The sequence below is a fragment of the Delphinus delphis genome, chromosome 1, assembly GCF_949987515.2.
Source record: "Delphinus delphis chromosome 1, mDelDel1.2, whole genome shotgun sequence".
Lineage (NCBI taxonomy): Eukaryota > Metazoa > Chordata > Mammalia > Artiodactyla > Delphinidae > Delphinus > Delphinus delphis.
The window spans coordinates 55,714,492-55,735,889 of record NC_082683.1 but is presented as its reverse complement, the minus strand read 5'-3'; the positions used below and the strand labels follow the sequence as shown (position 1 = coordinate 55,735,889).

Sequence of the window (21,398 nt, the reverse complement as noted above, 5' to 3'; positions counted from 1 at the left end):
GAGAAAGAACAAAGGACCCTTTTTTTTTTGCCTACCAGGCGCTAGTTGGGGATTGAAAGTAAAGGATACAATTACTGTTGAAAAAAATTAAAATGTTGATTAATATGTTGGACTTCACATTTGAATTTCTGATTTAAAACCACATATTTTAACTTAAAGTGACCCTACAACTTTCTAATTCCTAAGAATAAAAAAAGAATTCATATGGCCTGCTTGTAAAAGTTTCACACAGTAGAAGGGTAGAAACTCCTCCCAGTAAATAAGTTTTAAAGGGCTATTAAGATACGAAAACAAAATTCTGTTTTGATTACAATCCATAAGTATTGCTTATTTGGATTGCATGTGCATTACTGTCTCATTTAATTCTCAAAACACCTAAAGACATAGATCTTACCAGGGTATCAAAGCAAAGCTCAGAGAGGTTAATTAATTTGCCTTAGGTTAACAAGGGGAGATACTGCATTAGAATTCAGGATGCTGGATTCGAAAGCCAGGGATGGCAACCACTATCCTCTAACGTACCAAGGGGCCGAGTCCTCCCAGCCTATGCCTGTAGCTTCCGAAGGACTCAACTTTGCGGCTTCAATGGCATTCCTAGTCAATCAGATCCCATGCAGTTGCATCACAAAATTGATAGTCTTTGAGCCAGACAAGCAGTTGGCAGGTAATCAGATCCTTGGGGGGCATGGAGTCCATTAACTTAATGGGGAAGGACACACATACCTGGTAACAGATTGTATAACTCTGGAAGACGTGTCTTTGAGGGTGTCTTTCAAGTTGTCCTTTAGGTTACTAAAGAGCCTCCCTGCACCTCCTTTCACCATGTCAAAGAGACCTCCCCCATAGCTGGGCTCCATGTCTGGAGACGAGGCACCTGCCAGTGAAAATCAGAAAAAGAGGTAATAGCACAGACTACACAGGAAACCAATCCCTCTTTGTTCCTGAAACATACGCAGACCGTCTTCGGGAGTCTGGGACAGATATTCCTGCAAGTTATGTCATGCTTCCAGAACTTACTGACTCTGGGTTACAGACAGCAGTCTGCTGGTCCTCAGATGAGACCAAGGAAAGCCCCTCACCAAGTTCTAGAACAGAAACCTCCAGAGCTGCATATCCAATACTGTAACCACATGTGCCAACTGAGCGCTGGAAATGTGGTTAGTCTGAATTGAGACGGTGCTGTGAGTATCGAAGTGTCAAAGTGCAAAAAATGTAAAATATCTCATACTTTTTTTTACAATGAGTACATTTAAAATGATAATATTTTGGATATATGGAATTAAATAGATTATACTATTAAATTAATTTCACCTGTTCTTTTTTAACGTGGAGACTAGAAAATTTTAAATTGTATATGTGGCCTGCATTATACTCCTTTCAGGCAGTGCTGAGGAAGAGCAGCAGTCAGCTGAGAAGTGAGTACAGGGACCTCCTCTGGCCTTCGATGGAGTTAACTGTGTTAGAAGACTCCTTCTACGGCTATCTCGCAAAGTAATAGTTCACTTCCATCCTGGGAAAGTATTTTCTGAAGGGCCCTTATAACAGCTTTTAAGCTTAAGTACGCATAGTGGTCACTGGTGTTATTTGTCAAGTATGTCAGGTTCTCCTCCCTGACAGTTTCATAAAATTGTACTTTCTGGCTCTTTGTGACTGGCTCTAGTCCAGAGCCTCTCAACCTTGGCACTATTGACCTTGGGGCCGAATACTTCTTCGCTATATGTGTGTTGTGGTGGCTGGCAGGGGGAGGGGTGGATTGTCCTGTGCATTGTAGGGCGTTTAGCAGCATCTCTGACCTCTGGTGACTAGGTAGCATCCCCCCCCCTTCTCCAGCTATGACAGCCAAAATGTCCCTAGACATTGGCAAAATTAGCCCTGTTTGAAAACCAGCACTCTCGTTTATAATGTGAGTGGAAATGTTGTGTGTCTCTCTCAGTCTGGAGCATTTAACTGTTAGGGTGAGATTATCCATGAGAACTATTATCCATAGTTCTCATTCCCATATATTCTCTCTCTCTCTCTCTCTCTCTCTCCATAGCAACCCACAAAGTCTGAGATTGTGGCTACTCTGTCCAGGACTCCTGGCTCCCAGAGTAACGAGCTTGTGGCAGAGCTCTCAGCTGACCCTTGATGAATATGTACCATGAATGAGGAATAACCCTTTATTATTAGAAGCTACCCCATTCCCATTTTAGGACTGTTCATTAACATAACTTAGCTTATAAAGATTGATACAGGAAGGAAGTAGGAATCTGTGTAGAGGAAGCTAATGTAAACAACAGGCAGGTAGGCTGTACAGACCAGCAGTGAAGAGCGTGAGTCACTCTTACCTGGGTTCTGGCAGGAAGAAAGATTCCTGACTGTAAAACAGGGATTAAAAATAGTGCCTACTTCACAGGGAAACATAAAATGAGTGTACCTTAAGCATAGTACCTACCACATTTAGGGGTTAACAGATTGCAGCTATACTATTATTATGCCACACCCTGAAATTCCTATGTTGATGATATTTTTTAATCTTTGTTCACTTATCAACTCTTTGATGACAAAGGGCAAGAATGACATCTCTTCCTTTTAGAAAATTGCAGTATTTGTTCTATACTTCAAAATATGTTAGGAGGATAGATCCCTGGATCTCAGGTACAGCAGAACACAGGAACTTATTTAGCTTACAAGAGCAAACCTCTGTAACTTTGACTCTGTTGCTGAATAAGCTTCCTTCCGTGCTTTCCTCAGGACAAGGGAGGTGCATATCTATATTCCAACCAGATCAGTTATTTTAAGTGACAGGTAGATGCATGCATGTGGACAATGGTTAAATGTGCTTGTGGAAAGTCTGGAGAGAAAATTTTAAAACAAACAAAGTAATGAAGATGGATCTCACATTAAGTGTTCTTACAAAACAAAACCAGAAAAAAAAAAAAACGAAAAAACAAGCCACACAAAGGAACACAAGAAACTTTTTGGACGTTGTGGTGATAGTATGATGAGTATATGCATATGTCTAAACGCATCAAGATGTATACATTAAATGTGTGTGATTTTTGTATACCAGTTATACCTCAATAAAGCTAAAAAATTAATTGCAGAAAAAGGAAAGTTGGAGGAGGAATTTGTAGATTAAAATGTCTTAAAAGATAAATCAATAAAGTATAATGCATGGAACTTAATCCAAAGAAATTATAAAAAGTTAATGACATTTATGGGCAATTGGAATTGGAACAATTAACTGAGTATTTGATGTTAAGGATTTATTGTTAATTTTAGGTGTACTAATTATACTGTAGTTATGTTACATATAGTCTATCTTTTAGAATACTGAAACATTTATTATACATTTTTAAAAACTGCAATGTTTAACATTTAAAAAAATAAACGGAGAATAATAAAAAATACTCATGTAATTAGAACCTGAATTGCTAACGCTTATATAGCACTTACTATTTGCTAGGTATTATTCTAAACATTTTACCTACGCTCATTCATTTCACCCTCACAGCATACCTATGAGGTAGATAATATTATTTTCCCATTTTATACATCAAAAAACTGAGGCACAGAGGTTAAGCAACTTGTCTAAGGGTATACAGCTGGTAAGTCAAGGGCAGAGTTGGGATCTGGGCCCTATGCAAACTTTACAACCATATCTTTCTTCTCCTAGTACTATCTTGAATTTAATATTTATCATTCCAAATAATTTCTTTAAACTTTTATTTCATATGTAGGTATCCATAGGCAATACATTAATATTGTTTTTCACACTTTCAAACTATATATAAATGGCTTTCTGTTTGCAACTTTATTTTTTTCACGCATCATTATTTAAAATTCTTCTCTGCTGATACCACATATACCTTTAGCTCACTTAAAGTATGCATCCATTAGCCCATAGATGGATACTAAGATTATTGTCTATAACAAACAATGTGGTGATGAACACATTGGCTTGATTACATGTGAGAGATCTCTCTAGGTTACGCCTAGGAGTGGAAATCTGCTTGGAGATGGGATACACACATCTTCAAATTTCTAGATATTAACACATCATTTTCCAAAGTAGCTGTATCAGCTTAAACTCCCACTAGTAGTACATACGAGCTCCGTCACTCTACATTCTCCTTAACACTTGGTATTGTCAGACTTTAACATTTTTACCAATCTGGTGAATGAGACAATATCTCCTCTTGGTCTTATTTGTGGTTTCCCCCAATTATTAGTAAGGTGAAGTATTTTTTATTGTGCTTACTGGCCAGGCAGCTGTTCTTTAAATCATACTTCACGTATCTACTAAACTTCTATGAGCCGTTTAGATGTTCATATATATACCTATAAATACATGTTAACTGTTGTGTACTTACACCCTGATCACAAGAGGTTTTGATGCCTAAGTCACCATTAGGCATCTATTTGAAAACAAGGCTCTATTAGAAATTACAAAGAACAATCAATGCAGGTGAATAAACAAATGAATAGACACATGGACAAACACTGATAATGTCTACCACTTACTGAGCTCTCCCACGCACCAGGAGCCCCACTTGGACTTCTATGTTAGTACAATTTCACGTTCTGGGAAATAAGGAGGGTGTTTATTATCCCCATTTTATAGGTGAAGAAATGGAGGCTCAAAGAAGGGAAGCAACTCACCTAAGATCTCAGCTAACAAGCGGTAGAGCCAGGGATTCAAACTCAGGTCTGTACAATTCCCAAGCCTACACTGCATCTCCATGTCACGCTATTCCACAGCTCCATATTAGCCCACAATTCTCACAGCTGTAATCAGGAAAAATCCTTGCCTGCCTTACACACAACCACCCCTCTCCTATCCCTTGCTCTCCTCCACCTCCCACATGTATGCCATTCATCTGGCTGCTCTCAGCAGCAGGTGTCCTCCCAACAAGCACTCCCATAAATCACTGCATCTGTCAGACCAACCAAACCAATCTCATTACGCAGGCAGCCAAGCCTCTGTCGCCCACACTGCTTCACAGCCCCAAATAATTGCCAGGAGCTCGTCTGAAGAGCAGCTCCACAGACCAGGGCTACAGCCACAGATTTGAGAAGGTTCTCTTGTGTTCTGTTTCCCTATGACATAGGGCATATGATTTCCCTTTAAACATATCCACATATAAAAATCTGTATCGTGTTTTCATTTTAAATACAGCAAGGATAGAGCAACATATGCTTATAACTCCTCATTTCCATCCCGAGCCTGAACGCCCTTCTGATACATTACTGTTCTAAGAGATGACCCCAAACTGATTATCCAGACCTCTCTCTGACTCTCCATTTCATGCTGGAACAGCACTTCAAGGCACCAACCTATTTAAAGATATAAATATCCTTGATTATCTAAAAATCAGACTCTCACCATCACTCAGGCTGCATGCTCTATTCATTAGAGCCTTAGAACCTTGCAGAAACCAGAGCCATTTGCCAGGGTTACAAAGTCTGCAACCTCCATATACCCAACTTATATGTCAAACTAGCCAGGACACAAAAAAGAGAAGAGGGACGCTATCTGATTTTGCCCTAACGGTTCTTTTAGGTGGGTGTTCTGACTCTCCTTAATGAGCTACATGAATGTCAGAAGCACAGATTCTCAAAAGGATACTGGAGCCTCAGCCTGCTGAGAGGAAGGGCAGAAAGACTTCAAAAAATGACACAACAAAGAGGGAAACGGTGCAGTCAGAGAGTGATATGCAGAAGAAAAATAATGACTAGTAGATCAGGGGTCGACAAACTACAGCCCATGGGCCAAATCCAGCCTGCTGCCTATTTTTATATAGTCTATGAAATAAGAATGGCTTTCACGTTTTTAAATGATTGAAAAAAGTCAAAAGAAGAATAACGTTTAACAAAGTGAAAACTATATGAAGGTCAAATTTCAACGTCTATAAGTAAAGTTTTACTAGAATACAGCTACACTCATTCATTTACATATGGTCTATGGCTTCTTTCACGTTACAATGGCTGAGTTGAATAGTTGTGACAGAGACCTTATGGTCCACAAAGTCTAAAGTACTTACTATCTGGCCCTTTACAGAAGTTTTCTAATCCTTGCACTAGATGGTTGAAAGATTTCACATTCTTAGGAATCCAAATCTTCCACCTCTGACACTTTTCTAAATGCTTTGGCTAAAATGGCACCTAGCGCTAAGAACATACCCTGTACTTATAAAGGGTCTTTGGGGATTTGAAGGTCTAAGAAGGTGGGAGTGGGGAGGTCAGAGTTGAGACAGCCTGAGAATGCCACCCAAGGAGAAAGCGTCCAGGTCTGTGACGCTAAGGCTGCAGGTAGAAGCTTGTTCTGTGACGTCTTGTCATTTTAAAATCTAAGCCCCCCAAAGATAAGCACCAGAGAACTGCACTCTGCCCCCTGTGTCATTTCTAAGGATGTAATAAACAAGTTTTTCTTGGAATTCCTAATGTTTAGGAAACTAGAAACAGCATCCTATCTCTCCCAAGTCATGGGAACTCACCATGGATATGACCTGACCTGTTCTCACTCACAGAGTCACATAAAATTTGTATCTCCTGGGAGAGAATCTGTTTCCCACTGGACTGTTAGTTAGCTGTTTGCTCATTTACTTACATTAAGTTTCAGTCCAAAAAATATTTGAAATGATTCGACTGTTGTTTGGAATAAAAAATATGTATTTTAAAGAAGACCAGCAAAATGTTAAGGATGGTCTTAACTGCCTTAATGTAACTAGAAATATAAGAAAAGTACACGTGGCTACTTTTCATAAACATCTTATTGATTTGTTAGCTGTGGACAAAACACCGTGAGAAGCATTGTGAAAGAAGAAGCAAGATGCTGACAAAAGCCTTGCCTTGGAAAGTCCATAATGCACCGTGGTCATTCCCCACATATGCTCCCACTGCTTATACAATATATATGCTCATGGCACCCTAGGCTGCATATAATTTCACTTGGTAACCTCTAAGAAAGGATGCTCCCCCATAAAGCACTGTCATCAAAAGAAAAAGAAGGTATGTAAATATTTATCCAAAACGATGTTCATTGAGGTACTGCTTACAATGGCAAGAGACAATAAAGGATGTATAATTGATTACCTCTAACAATGTAATTAGCTATTGAATTAGCTATTAAAATCACTTTGTAGAAGAATACAGATGCTCACAACAAAAGGCTAAATGAAAGATAAAGAGCATAGTAACATGCACAGTACAATCTAATTTTTGCAAAAGAAAAATATTTGAGTTTAGAGAAAGAATTCAGATGATTTAATAAACATAAAATAAAAATAACAGCAATTCAAACTTACTGAATGCCTACCATGTATCAGGTACCAATCTAAATTCTTTATAGGTAGTATTTAATCTTCACAGCCACCCTGGGAAGGAGATACCATTGCTCTCTCCATTTTCCACATGCGGAAACTGAAGCAGAGACACATCAGTGACTTGCCCCAGGTCCCACAGTTACTAAGCCAGGATCTGTACCCAGGCAGGCTGGCTGCCCCAGAGTCCAGGCTCTTAGCTGGTACATTTTCAAAATAATTACAGCAATAATATCTAAGTGGGAGAATGATAAGTGATTTTTTGTTGTTGGATTGTAATTTCTAAACTTTCTGTAATTTACATTCATGAGGTTTATAATTTAAAATATGTTATGTAAAATAAAGACAACAGCCAAGTGATATGCCATTAAAATTCAAGTTGTCCTTCCTCAATAGATGTCGAGACCTCCCTTCTCTGTACATAAGTCATCCTAGTTCACAGTCACAACGGTTTCTCAGCCCAGCCTATGAGATGTAGGCAAATGTTGCCCCTAAGACCTTGAGTAGCTCTATGTGGATCTTTAACTCCAAGCAGGCTGGGAACTTGCCAGGAACATCTTTTCAGTACTTGACTTTTTCTAAGACCTGAGACCCTGCTTCATCGTGGTAGCAACTGCCTCAGCTCTGGTAAAATAATCCAGTACATTAAGAACAGGGAAAAGCGGGCAAAGGACTCTTGGCAACAGTTGAAGTTCTTGGGACATCAGCCCACCTCAGTGGGTCCTCTGGGTCTCCACAAAAACATGTCCATAGAGCATCAGCCTTCCCATTCCTGGGAAGTCTCTGTCATTCAGTTCTAGTAATTATGAGTTATTATTCCATAGTGTTCAGGATCAGCCTGTATCGGGGATAACTGATAATCTGAATTTTGGCATCATGATCTCTTCATATTCTTGTTCTTTTTCACCAGCAAGGCATTTTCCTCTGCAGTTATTTAAGTGTCATAAAGCTACAAATGTCCATTCCTGGATTCTACCAAGTTGGCAATTGCAGGATAGAAATTCCCAAAACTAAAGGGACCTTGCAGAGATGTACCATTCGCCCCTATATTAGGAAAATACTATTTCTTCTCCACAACACTTGGCAGGGGACAAAGAACCAGTGTCATCACCACTGAAGGCTTCATCATCCTTGTTTCTAGCAGATTTTCCAGCTCTTGGCTTCCCACAAGTCAAGAAATGCATAACATGGGGATAACAACTAGATATATCATGGAAAAGCCCACTACCTTGGCTTCTAAAATCAAAGACAGCTTACACCTCATTCCCAATTCATCCCAGTTCAGGGAAGTTTAGAGAAAACAGGATGGACTTTGGGGAGACAGGTCTTAGACTGGAGACTTCATTTTTTCACTTAAAATCTGTGTGAACCTGAGCATGATATTTAACTCCTTTAAGGCTGCTTCTCCCTTTATAAATTGGAACAAGAAAAAACAACTTTTCTACAGGTCAAAAGGTGTTAGAAGGATCAAACGAGATCGTGTATGTCAACGTGACTTTTAAGTAGTAAGATTTTCTAAAACAGTCAGGAATTTTTATTTTAATTCTTAGAAATTCAGCTCTCATGTAAATGAGTCGTTGTATTATATTAAAGATAACAATTTCACAGGAAAAAAAATTTAAGTGAAAAAATTGACACTCCCTATGCCAAACAAGAGGTTAGGCGTGGGACAAAGCCTCCACAGTCAAATTATGGGGTTTAAGTCAAAATATGGGGTACAGATTCAACTTCTGCTACCAGCTGGATATACAGCGTAGCAACGTTAAGTAACTAATCAAGGTCTTGATATCCTTATCTGTAAATTGGAAGCTTCACTAGAATCTCACATAGGATTGCAGTGAGGATTATATAAGTCAAAGTTCTATAAACTCTTAGCACAGTGCCTGGTGTGTTGTGCACACTTAATAAATTATAGCTACAAGGTGGCTCTGGGGAATGAAAAGAATAAAGCCATGAAAATGCTGTCTCCAGCAGAGTTAGGCAGCCTCAGCAAAAAAAAAAAAGGCCATGCTGTTCAGTTTCAGAGTTGGTGAAGACAGACAATAGGGACGTGTACGACAAGGACAGAATCTCCTTCTGGAGCTTCCGTTACAGCACAGGTAAATTCGTCACTTCTGATAGTTCAGAATCACGAGTGTTTAACAGAGGTGAACCTCTTTATAGCTTTGGGGTTTCCTCTTCCCATCTTGAAGTGATCTGGTACCTAATACGGGGAACGATTATGTGCTCTTTGCACAACTAATATTCAGGTTCACACAGATTCACGGATACTGGTTTCTGAAATAGTTCTGTACTATTGGGCACATAATATGAGCTACAAAAACTACAAGTCACTTGATGACATTGCATAGCAGTGGCCCAAGACATGGACCAGTCTGGCAGCTGCTCAACAGACCCTGGGGGCAGAGGCCTGGGTGTGTGCTGCGTCCACCAGCAGCTCCAAAGAAACTCAGCACCACTGGCAGGTACAGGCCACAAAGCAGGTGGTGCCAATGGTTCTGGCTTTGAGGGTCCAAACCATGAAGGACCCTCAAAATGTATCACAGCCCTGACAGGTCAGTAACACACTCAGTCCTTCTTGATCTGGAATAAGGTGCTGGGGCCTCTGAGAGAGTCAACTTAACAGGGATGTTGCTGGAAGGATCTGATGCCATTCCCTACATCAAACCATCACTTGGAAATGGGAATCATTTAGCTAGCAACAAGGATACTCTAGAGAATGTCCCAACTCAACAAAAAAAGAGGGACATTAGCATGATGATGTGTGCTATAAATATTACCACATAGTAAACAATTATATGTGCATGTGTGTATTTGCTTGTTTAGAGAATAAAAGGGACTACACTTTATATTTTATATATATTTATACATTAAATTGTATTATCAGGGCAGTTTTTAAATATTTTATTATCACTCTTGATACCATCAAATCAGTATGTACAGTATTTCTTTACCCACTTTTAGGACTTTGATGGGAGGAGCAACCCCAGCTCCTTCCTGGGCAATGTGGCCATAACAGAATCACAGACTCAGGGTCTCAAAGAAGATAGAAACAGGGGAATGAACTTAGACGATTCCTTAAGTCTCTTCCAGTTCTAAAATTCTTTGAGACTGTATCATCATTGTAAAAAGGTCATCTGTTAAGCACATACTCTAGACTAGGCACTCTGCTAAGTAGTCTCCACACGCTACTAAATTAGACCCTCACACTAATAAGCACAGCGGCCCTTGGGTGTCCCACTGAGAAAACGGAGGCTTTGGTAAAGTCTAGTGACAGTCATGGCAGAACGAGAGTGAATCTACGTTTGGCTGGATCCAAAGCCTCTGCTCTTACTCACCTCCACATCCTGAAGTCTTTCATAAGAACTTTGTCTCTCCTGTCCTCATTCTCTCACCTCACTTTGCACCTCCATCCTAGGATGTGGTGGAGCTGTCTGACTGACACAGAATTATTTGTGAATGGGTCTGACCCGCCCACCTTAATCCCAGCAACTCTTGAGTCTTCAATAACAGGAACAATGTTTCATGCTACCTCATACCTTCCTAAAAGGTATTGTGCCATAGCTTAGCACAGTACCTGGCACATAGTAAATGCTCAATAAATGTACATGAAACTGGGCTGCTGCAGAATATAAGAATCAGAGAGAAGACGGCAGAGGCAGAAAGGAAGACCAAACAGATCAACCTTGGGAGAGACTTGGTCTGGGCCTAACTTCTGGCCGCAAATATAACCAGATGCTTTCACTGTCTCCTCATATTTCTCTGAATTTCTGATTGTAGCGCTGTATCACTCAGCACCCACTGAGCATGCTTGCCTAAGAGACGGAGATTTCATGAAACTCAACAAGAGCTGTTTATATTTGCTGCCTACAGTTTTTATACTCAGACAGATAAGAGGAGCTAATTAAGTAACCATCTCTGGCTCCTCTTTTCCGAAAGGATCCAAGGTATTTAAAAAGAATGATAAGAGTAGAAAGAATGAGAAATAGAGTCAAAGTGAAGAGCAAACTGAGACCAAAATTGACTTTGGTAGAATAAAGGCAAGGCTCAGTGGTCGCAAACAGGCCGGTAGTGCTACGGCAACTCCAGCTACATGGATGGAACACATTTTGTTCCTTCATGGATCACTGAAGTCAGGCTACAGTTGTCCATCCAAATTCTACACAGTAAATTCTCATATAAAACAATACACAGATATTGCTTACTTTGATTCAACAAATATCTTAAGTACTCATGATGTGCCAGGGAAACAGATCTGTCTAGGAGATCTTTACTCTCCAACAGTTGGGCCAAATAAAGAGGTTCTCCCTTATGAAATAATAATGATCAAATCTAACAAGATCAGAACTCAGTGGAATTCTGAAGAAACAGAAAAGTTTCTGCCTACCACATGGCCTCTCAACTCCAGGAAGTGAGGGACCATCACATTTTTTTCCTCTTTTCTTTAACCAAAAGGTCAGGGCTTAAATTGCATAAATGTCTTTAACCAAAAGGTCAGGGCTTAAATTGCATAAATGGACCATGGCATTTCCCTCTAATGACTAGTCTTGTTGCCTGGAACAGAGAAAACGCCCTCAGTGTTATTTGACCCTGTCCATCAGAGGACAGAGATAGCAAAGAACTGAAGGCCTGCTGAGAGAATACTACCAAGAAAAAATCAAGCAAAAATCTTCTTTTCACCATTTTGGTTCTATTTAATGGGGAGAGGGGAGGCAACAGAGGCTTCAAAGGGTGACTGAGAACTCTAATGGTCCTCCCAAACAACTCCCAGATACACGAGAATCTTAGGAAAGCACTGTTTGTTATGCAGATGAAGTTCTAAGAGGAGTCTCTCACCCTCCCTCCTTCCAACAAGATTGTCCTCTCTTAGCAACGCCTAGATGGAAATTCTAGAGCTGTCACTGTAAGCAGACTTCTGAGAGAAGGATCCCACCATTGCTCTCCAAAGGAGCAGCAACTGTCATGGACGGATATTGTTTGTTGTTTACAAGCTCAGAGTAGATGTATGTACGCTATATACACACACACATATGCTGCACATACGCCAGAGGAGCCTTGCTACATGCTAAGCATCATGCTAGGAACATACAATACCCCACACAGTAAAACTGACAGATATTTTTGCTCTCATTTTTCAGATAAGGCAAGTGGGCCTCAAAGAGGCAGATTCATTCACACAAGGCTTCTTAGCTAGGATATACAAATGCCTATGTGATGCCAAGACCCGTGCTTTTTGCATTTTGTCAGTCACAGTCGGGTACCTTCAACCACAGAGGTGGAAGTTCTGCTTGAACCTTGAGAGGAAGCAACCCAGACTCATAACACTTCAAAACTCAACGGGATATTAGTAACATATTCCCATGCCTCACACGAACACACTACGAAGACCAAATTATTCTCCACAAAGCATTAATGTGATTAACTTTTCTAAAAAACAGCTCTACTGACATATATAAAATTGACATATAATAAACTACACATATTTAAAATGTAAACCTTCAATAAGTATTCACATATATATGTATGGGTGTACACACACACACACACACACAAAGCATTAACTCCAAAGCCTGAGTCCCTCTTGCCATACTCTCCAACAGAGTCCAGAGCGGCAGAAGATAAGACAAATGCGAGATTCAGCACGAATTACCATCCATGCTCCCATAAGGCTGTCCCCATTGCCACAGCCATTCTCAGCTCTGTGTTGTGCTAAGAACTAGGAACCTGGCTCAATTACTTGAGACCATTCAGAGAAAACGCTATGTATAGCCATGTATCACAGAGCTCAAGACAGGCACCAACCAACAGATACAATAAAGAATTCTAGAATTTTAGATCCGAGGGTACAACTGGTCAAGATATCTTCATTTGTCTGTGTGTGTGTGTGTGTCTGTGTGTGTGTGTGTGTGTGTGTGTGTGTGTGTGTGTGTGACTGTGAAGTTGAGAGAGGGAAGGAAAGGGGGAAAGGAAGTACTAAACAAATACGCATTCCAGTTTCTACTGTAAAAAAGGTTTTCGGGGCTTCCCTGGAGGCGCAGTTGGTTGAGAGTCCTCCTGCTGATGCGGGGGACACGGGTTCATACCCCAGTCTGGGAGGATCCCACGTGCCGTGGAGCGGCTGGGCCCGTGAGCCATGGCCACTAAGCCTGCGCGTCCGGAGCCTGTGCTCCGCAGCGGGAGAGGCCACAACAGTGAGACGCCCGCGTACCGCAAGAAAAAACAACAAAGGTTTTCATTCAGATTAAAATACAGTATATATATAATGTATATGTTATATATATTTTTATATCATATTTTATTATGTAACATTATATAATATGTATTTTATTATAGAATAATATATATACTGCAGAGGTCATTCATATTTAATATGGAAAATCTGAGCACATCTAAGGATACCCATCAAGAACATTAGGAAGAAAGCAAATAGAAAAGAGGAAAGGATGGGGGATGAAAGGAGGAAAAAAGAAAATCTAGGATAAAACCAGAGAGGGGCCTGTGCAACGTAAAGACTGCAAAGCAGTATGATTAAGTCACTTCTGCACCTGAGGTCCACTAAAACCAAAGAAAATGGAATTAAAACAGAGAAGAAAATAAAACAAGAAACAAACAAGGGTGACCCTGTTAACATTTTGGAGAAATGTACATCCTCGCATTTTTAGTTCTGTGTTTTTGTGGACATGCACGCATATGTATTATGTGTTCTATGCACAGGTACACAAAAATAAGATCATACTATATATAGCTTGGACCTGCCATTTCTCCCACTTAACAGTGAAAAGCAGTCTTCCAAGTCATGAATATTTTTTCTCCAAATCTCTCATAGAGCTGCACCATAACTGTTAACTGCTTTTCTCTTGCTCAGACTTGCCAAGCATTATTATATATATACACGTGCATATAAAGTGAACAGGAGTTCAGAGGAGCGTATTTCCAGCTTGAGGAGAGGGATGCAGGTTGCTGGAAGTAGGAAAGAGGAAGGCTTTATGGAAGAGGTGGTATTTGAATTACAGTTTGGGTAGAAATAGGCTGAAGGGCGTATCAGGCTGAGGGAGGAGAGAAAGCACAGACCAAGAGACCAACAAGTCAAGGACATACATAAGAAGGAAAAGAACCATAGCTGAGCACCGGTTATAACTGTTCTGGGGACCAAGCTAAGAAAACTGAGAGATGGGTTTTACAGTCTCCACTAAACGTAGAGGGAGGAGAGGAGATGGTAAATAATCTGTCTAAGAGACCAACTGTAGTGCACACTGCAACCAGGATATCATGCTGTTTCTTCAGGGAACTGGGAGGATGTAGAGGGTGTGTTAGAGAAAGGGGGGAAGTGAGCCTGGGAAGTTGAGTAGTCCTCGGATCCCAGAAGGTCTGAAGGTCAAGCAAAAGAGTAAGAACTCTTGCCTGCTCTCTGTATAACTGCTTGTGGGATTTGGTCCTCACACTGACATAACAAATGACAAAAAACGGTGATCATGAGATTTCTAAGAAGCCCTTCACAGAGCAGATTAATGCTGCCTCAGACAAGTGGAATTCCCCAGGGATGGTGCGCGCGCACACACACACACACACACACACACACACACACTTCAGGGCACATTTCAAAAGCCAGAATTCCATCCGAGGACACCTGAAGGAAATTTCAAGGCAGTACCTTCAGCATCTAATCATCAGATAAATGTATTAGTAGGAATCTCTGATGCGCCGTCTCTGGAGTAAGCCTTGCCGAGCATAAAAATGCTCAGTGAGGGGCTTCCCTGGTGACGCAGTGGTTGAGAGTCCGCCTGCCGATGCACGGGATGCGGGTTCGTGCCCTGGTCCGGGAAGATCCCACATGCCGCGGAGCGGCTGGGCCTGTGAGCCATGGCCACTGAGCCTGTGCGTCCGGAGCCTGTGCTCCGCAACGGGAGAGGCCACAACAGTGAGAGGCCTGCGTACCGCCAAAAAAAAAAAAAATTGCTCAGTGAGGATCAGTGAACTCAGAGTGAGGATACATCTAAATGCTAACTAAACAGGGAATATGAAAATACTCTGAAAGTGAATCCTGAGACAAAAAACAACAACAAAACAAAATAAAACCCCACAGCAAGCAACCGGAGGAAAACCTGCTACCAAAGTGCAAAAAGAACCTTCAACTCCTCATTTCACTGGTCTCAGGACGAAGCTTCCGGCATGGACTTGTCTGGGAGACATTCTCATAAGGGCCTCCCTCACCAGTACCCTCTCACCTGGAAAAACCAAACACTGAGCAAATTTAAGCAAAGGCAATGATGGAGACACCTGGGTCTGGCCTAGGCACACAGCAGATGTGAGCTAAAGCTCAAGGGCACACCTTCACTTGCTGGGTAGTAGGTTGGTTTCTAGTCTCTCCTCAGACCCCCTCCACTCAAAAAATGCCCCTCCACATGTTACTTGTCTCAAAGAGTCTCAACTCAACAATAAGCACTGCTGGAAAACCAGAGAAAAGAGAAGAAGCATTTGGTACCAGCATGATGTAATCGAAAGGACCTACGCTTTGCAAATAAGCAGACCTGGATTAATGACACTGACCTTCCTTCCTTACTACCTGCATATCAGTGTACGAGTTAATTAATCTAAGCCTCAGTTTCCTCAACTGTAAAATGGGGGCAGATAGTATCTTCCTTCCATGTATGTGGTAGGGTTTAAACAAGATATTGACAGATAAACATCTGTCACCTGGAAGGCAATCATAAACAGTGTTTTCCTATACATGCCTATATTCTTATTCTCCTATGTGAAAGTGGAGGAGATCATCCTGAGCAGAACAACCACAAGAAAGGGAAGGAAACAGGCACTTGGGAATGGTCTGCATCTAGGAACTGCCGAATTCTTCCATTCATTCAGTGGAAAGGCCACTTACTATCTGTATAACCTCATGCAAAGAGAAAGCCTATGATACCTTCCTCACAGAACCATCACAAAGATTAAATCCACCGTCTGTAAAAAGCACACTGTTACATTTACCACTTAGTAAATGGTAACTTGAGGTGGAGGTGTATGTGGTGGCACTGAATTAACCAGAACATTGTTCACAATGGATCACCAACTGGGACTCTGAAATCCTTTCCCTGTCTGGAGTTTTTTTTATCGTATGGGGATTTGAACTGCACAGAGATCAGACATGCAGGAAATGGTCCTCAGATGAAAGTCCTCACATGCAGCCCCATGCTGCCTGAGGCAGGCTTACGAAGCAAAGGAAGGGGGTCCCTCCCTGGCTCCATGTTAACTTGCTGGTCTGGCTGTCTTTCTGGCTTAATTATGCTCCAATAATCCTGACAAGACTGGCTGGGCTGCACTGTAAATCACGACAGTGGAAATCCTAAAATAAAAGCAAGATTCATGATATGACCTCAATCTTGGCATGAAGGCCCATTAATTGGAAATCATGGACTTAACCGAATTCTGGGCATAGAACAGCCAGCTGGATTAAATTTTCTGAGACCTGTTTCTTCACCCACATGAAGATAACTGGAACGCACCAATGACAACAAAGTCAAACACTGGGTGTTGCTGAGGAGACAGATAATTGTTTCCCTGGCATACTAGCTCCCCAACCATCAGTCATGCTTCGGAGGGGCCACTGCCACCATTTCAGCCACCTTCCTGTCCTCTACATGCTCAAGGGTGCCATGTAACCTCTTAGAGTCTCAGTTTTGAAATTACTGTTAACTTAAAATATATATATGTATTTACACACACACATACACAAGTGCTCGATAAGCAGCCATTTTCATCATCCCATATTTGCCATCATCTGCTATTATAAGGAGCTTGGAGGGGAGGAGGGGAACAGGAAAGAGCTGTGTGGCTCTTCTTCTGCAAGCTGCAGAAATGGTACCACAAACGGCACAGACAAATCACTGTACACCCAGGGCCGCCCTGCGTTCAAGGCAGCTCCTGCCTCTCCTTGCCATTTGACAGATGCAGATTCCAGTGTGTCTCTTCTTTCCTTCAGTCTAGTCCGTGTGAGGCTACCCGCTCTCAGAACCAAGATTTACAGGCATGACTCCTCACCCAACACTGAGATGGGTAGCACACTCTTCACTATAGAGAAGGAAGGATGGTGTGCAACGTGTCTAAGGCATTGATTATAGAACACACTGGAACCAGGATATCATGCTGTTTCCTCAAGGAACTGGGAGGATGTAGACAGTGTGTTAGAGAGGGTGGGAGGCAAAATTAGGAAGGTGAGTCGTCCTCAAATCCCAAAAGGCTTGAGGGCCAAACTAACCTTCAACAGAACAGAGTTATTTAGAATTATTGGGAGGGGTGTGGGAATGCTTTTGTTGGAAGCTTCAAATAGACAAATTAATGTGCAAGAAAAGCTTAGTGAGAACAGAGACAGTGCTTAATTTATGTCTGTACCAAGTACCCAGCAGGTTGCCTACCAAGGTATAAACAGTCCAAAATAGGACGCTGAATCAAATGGAATTAAATCTGTCAAGAAACCAAGAGCACAACTTCACTCTTAAACCAACTGCAATTGCTTTGAAGTGCTGCCTGGTAATACTGGCAGTGGTTATCGTTCATTACTCACCTTCTGATTGCTGGGAACTGGGCCTCAAGGCTTTAAATCCATGGTCTCATTTGATCCTCACAATTACGTTGCCAAGTAAGCTCTATCATCCCCCATTTACAGATGAGCAAACTGAGGACCCAAGACACAGATACAGTCACACAGCCAGGGCTCTTCCCCAGACCTGTCTCCCTCCAAAGCCTGTGATCTTCTCATGACATTTTACATATTAGTTAAAAGCTTAAAACATAAAGGGAAACAATCAAACTAGCAAGCACTGCCAGAGTAGAGAAGCCAGGTCCTGTGATGTCTGCTCTGTATATGATGTAAGGATATTTTTAAGACCAGGTCCTAAGAAGGGGAAACCTCTAAACATCACTTGCTGGGAAGGCACAAATGAATGAAGACTACATGCTGAGTCTTTAGCAGACAGGAGAGGAAAGCCGAGGCCCGGCTCCACTCATGGTCCCTTGAGCAGACTATGTGGTCATGCACCGGGATGGGGGCAGCGCCTTCAGAGGCTCTTTATATGTGGAATCTGAAAAAGCCAAACTTGTAAAAACAGAAAGTGAAATGGTGATTACCAGGGTCTGGAGGGTGGGGGGAGAGGACTGAGGTTTAAAGGTACGAACTTGCAATGAGCGGTAAATAAGTCCTAGTGATCTAATGCACAGTATAGTGAACACAGACAACATTATGGTATTATAATCATCAAACCCGCTAAGAGACTACATCTTCGTTATTTCAACCACAAAAAAGAAATGATAATTATGTGACGTGATAGAGGTGCTAAGTAATGCTATAACGGTAATCATATTACAACATATAGACGTATCTAATCAACATGTTGTACACCTTACATTTATATAATGTTATATGTCAAATATATTTCAGTAAAAAAAAAATAAAAGATGCTCTTTCCTAAACTTGTCTCTTCTTGCTGCCCAGTCCCACCCACCCGACGGGAACAGGCGCTCTTTAGGGTCAGCAGCTGCTCAGATTTTGATCCTCCTGTTCACCGGTCATGTGTACAAGCATCCTAGCGGCGGCAGCAGAGGTCACGTATCTAATGAACAGCAGGGTGAGACACAAAGCAGGTTTGCCTGGCCCTAAATCCCATGCCCTCCCACCATCCTATTCTTCATTTCCCCATTAGAGAGAAGAGCAGAGGTCTCAGTGTAATTGCCAAAGTGCATGGGTGGCTGTACCTCTGAAAGAGCCCCAAGATGACCTTGCCCAATATAAATGAGACATAAGAAATGCCTACATCCAAGACACCCAATTCTTCCCTCAGCAGCCACTGTCACTGTGCTTCTCACAAGGGTAGAAGCCTGGACTCGCCCAGGATGGTGGGGGGCAGCACATGAGTAGAGCCAACGTCTCTTCTCCCCACACACCTACACACTTGAGTCCACTCCCTCCCAGGCATGAGTCCAGGCATTTGGGAATCTGTATTATCCGACTCATGAGAGTAACCAAAGGAGTTCAGTTCCAAATACCAGTGTACCCTGAAGCAGACGGCTTTCCCCCTCTGGGCAAAGCCTCTTCCTCTGTAAAATGAGGAGGTAGAATTAGCTGCTCCCTAAGGTCCCATAACACTGGAGACTCCATGGTTCACAGACTCTCTAAAACGTGATTATTAAATTGTGATTTGTGCTACAGGGCAAGGCACTGGTAGGAACCCCACCAAGTTGGACATGGAGCTGAAGTTTTAACTGCTTACTAAAGGGTGGCATTGGTCAAATCAAAAGCATCCCAATCTCCATCATGGCTTCTGCTTTCTATTTCTGTCCAGGAAGACCTGGTGAGGGCTGTTATGTAATAGGCTGGCCAGCTGCAAGCTCCTTCTGTCCTCTTTCTCTGTACTTGGCATTAATCCCAAAGGGACTGATCTCTCCCTGGCTGCCCTTTTTTTGTAACCTTTAAACATCTGCATCTTGCCTTTACAACTGTAAGCTCCTAGAAGGCAAGCTGGGTGGGTTAGACAAGACGGCATACACAGTGCAGAGCACAGAGCTGTGGACACAGTGGTAGTAAGAGTACTCTAGTATTCCGCTACTAAAAATGACAAACAGTAACTAAAATAGGCTCATACTTGAGAGCCTATTCTGTACCAGGCATTGTTCTAAATGCTTTACAACTCTATGAGGTACGTATTACTGCTATCTTATATTTTGTAGGTGTGGAAACAGATATAGAGAGGCTATCTTAACTTGCCGAGGTCACACAGTTAATAAAGGCAAAATGTGGACAGTCTCCCACAACCATTTGTTGAATGAAATTACCTAGACAACAGTTGGGACTGTGTTCTTTTGGCATTGGAGAGACCTGGGTCCAAACTCTAGCTCAGCAATTTACTAGCTGTTTCTTTAGATAAAGCCAACTAAACCTTCTGAAGCTCAGTTTCTTCATCTGTAAAATGGGATGACAGTATCTACCTTATGGGGTTATTCTGAAGATCAGAGATAAATGCCTGTAAAAGAACCTAGTGTGGTCCCGGCCTAGTCTTTTATTCATGTATTTACTAAGCTCCTACCGTGTAAAAGGCTCTGTGGCAGGTGGTGGGGAAACAGAAGAAACCCTGTCCCTACCCTCAAGCTGCTCAGGCAAACATACACAAAAAAACTATATACCATGAGGAAGGGACAATGTTCTGCACTGGGTATCACCTGAACCCAGCGGAGAGCACCTGAGGGCAAGGACAGCTGAACAGAGTCTGCGAGGATGAGTGAGGCTAGCCAGGCCCACTTGGACAGATGATTCCATTCCCAGCTGATGAGGCCATACCCCAGGGTACTGACCATGACCCTGTTCTCATATCTCACATTCAATCTCTCAGAAAAGCACTGTCTGTGCTGCCTTCAAATTTTGTCCAGAATCTAAAATGTGTATAGAGCTTCCACTTCTCTTTTTTTTAAGAGAAAACGGAGGAGACATGGGGGGTGGGGATATATTTTTATATACACACCACTCACACACTTATATTTACAAAGTGAAAAGATAAACCCAAAACTACCTATGAGGCAGGAAACAGGGTATAGGGGACAGGGATAGAAGCTGAAATTCTTTGAATACAACTTGTTTTATAGATTTGAATTGGAACTACGTAAATATTCTACATAATTAGAAACATAAAAGTAACCCATAAAAAGTGAAAGCAAAATGAAGCAAATTAACCCAACTAAGCACCAAACTGAAGATATAAACATATAGTGAGAAATTATCTCAAGTGACCTTAAAACACAAATTAATTGTCTTAAAGTGAAATCTATCCAAACCCTTCCCCACTCCCCAAAGTTTTAAAAACCCAACCATTTTACAACCTTATACTGTTTTGGTGGTAGTGTTGGTATTATTATTCTGTGATTACTTATTATGGCATAAAGCAAATAAGAAATTATATTGGTGTAGTTGAGAACCAGGGTTTTGGGCATGGGAGAAAAGGAGATACAGATGTAAGAGGCATTGATATAAAAAAATCAATGAAATTAAGTGAAAACCCCATGCTCCTGAATCTGAGTTGAAATTATCATTATGAATCCGTGATATATTTTATTTTT

At 41.5% G+C, this 21,398-nt stretch overlaps 1 protein-coding gene across 1 annotated transcript in view; it reads right to left on the bottom strand.

The window, feature by feature from the left end:
* Window positions 1-21,398, bottom strand: part of DNAJC6 (DnaJ heat shock protein family (Hsp40) member C6) — a 154,782-nt gene that overhangs the window by 47,793 nt on the left and 85,591 nt on the right. The window contains exon 2 of the mRNA XM_060005772.1: window positions 724-874. Coding sequence (XP_059861755.1) covers window positions 724-874 — 151 coding nt within the window. The remainder of the gene's footprint in view (window positions 1-723; window positions 875-21,398) is intronic.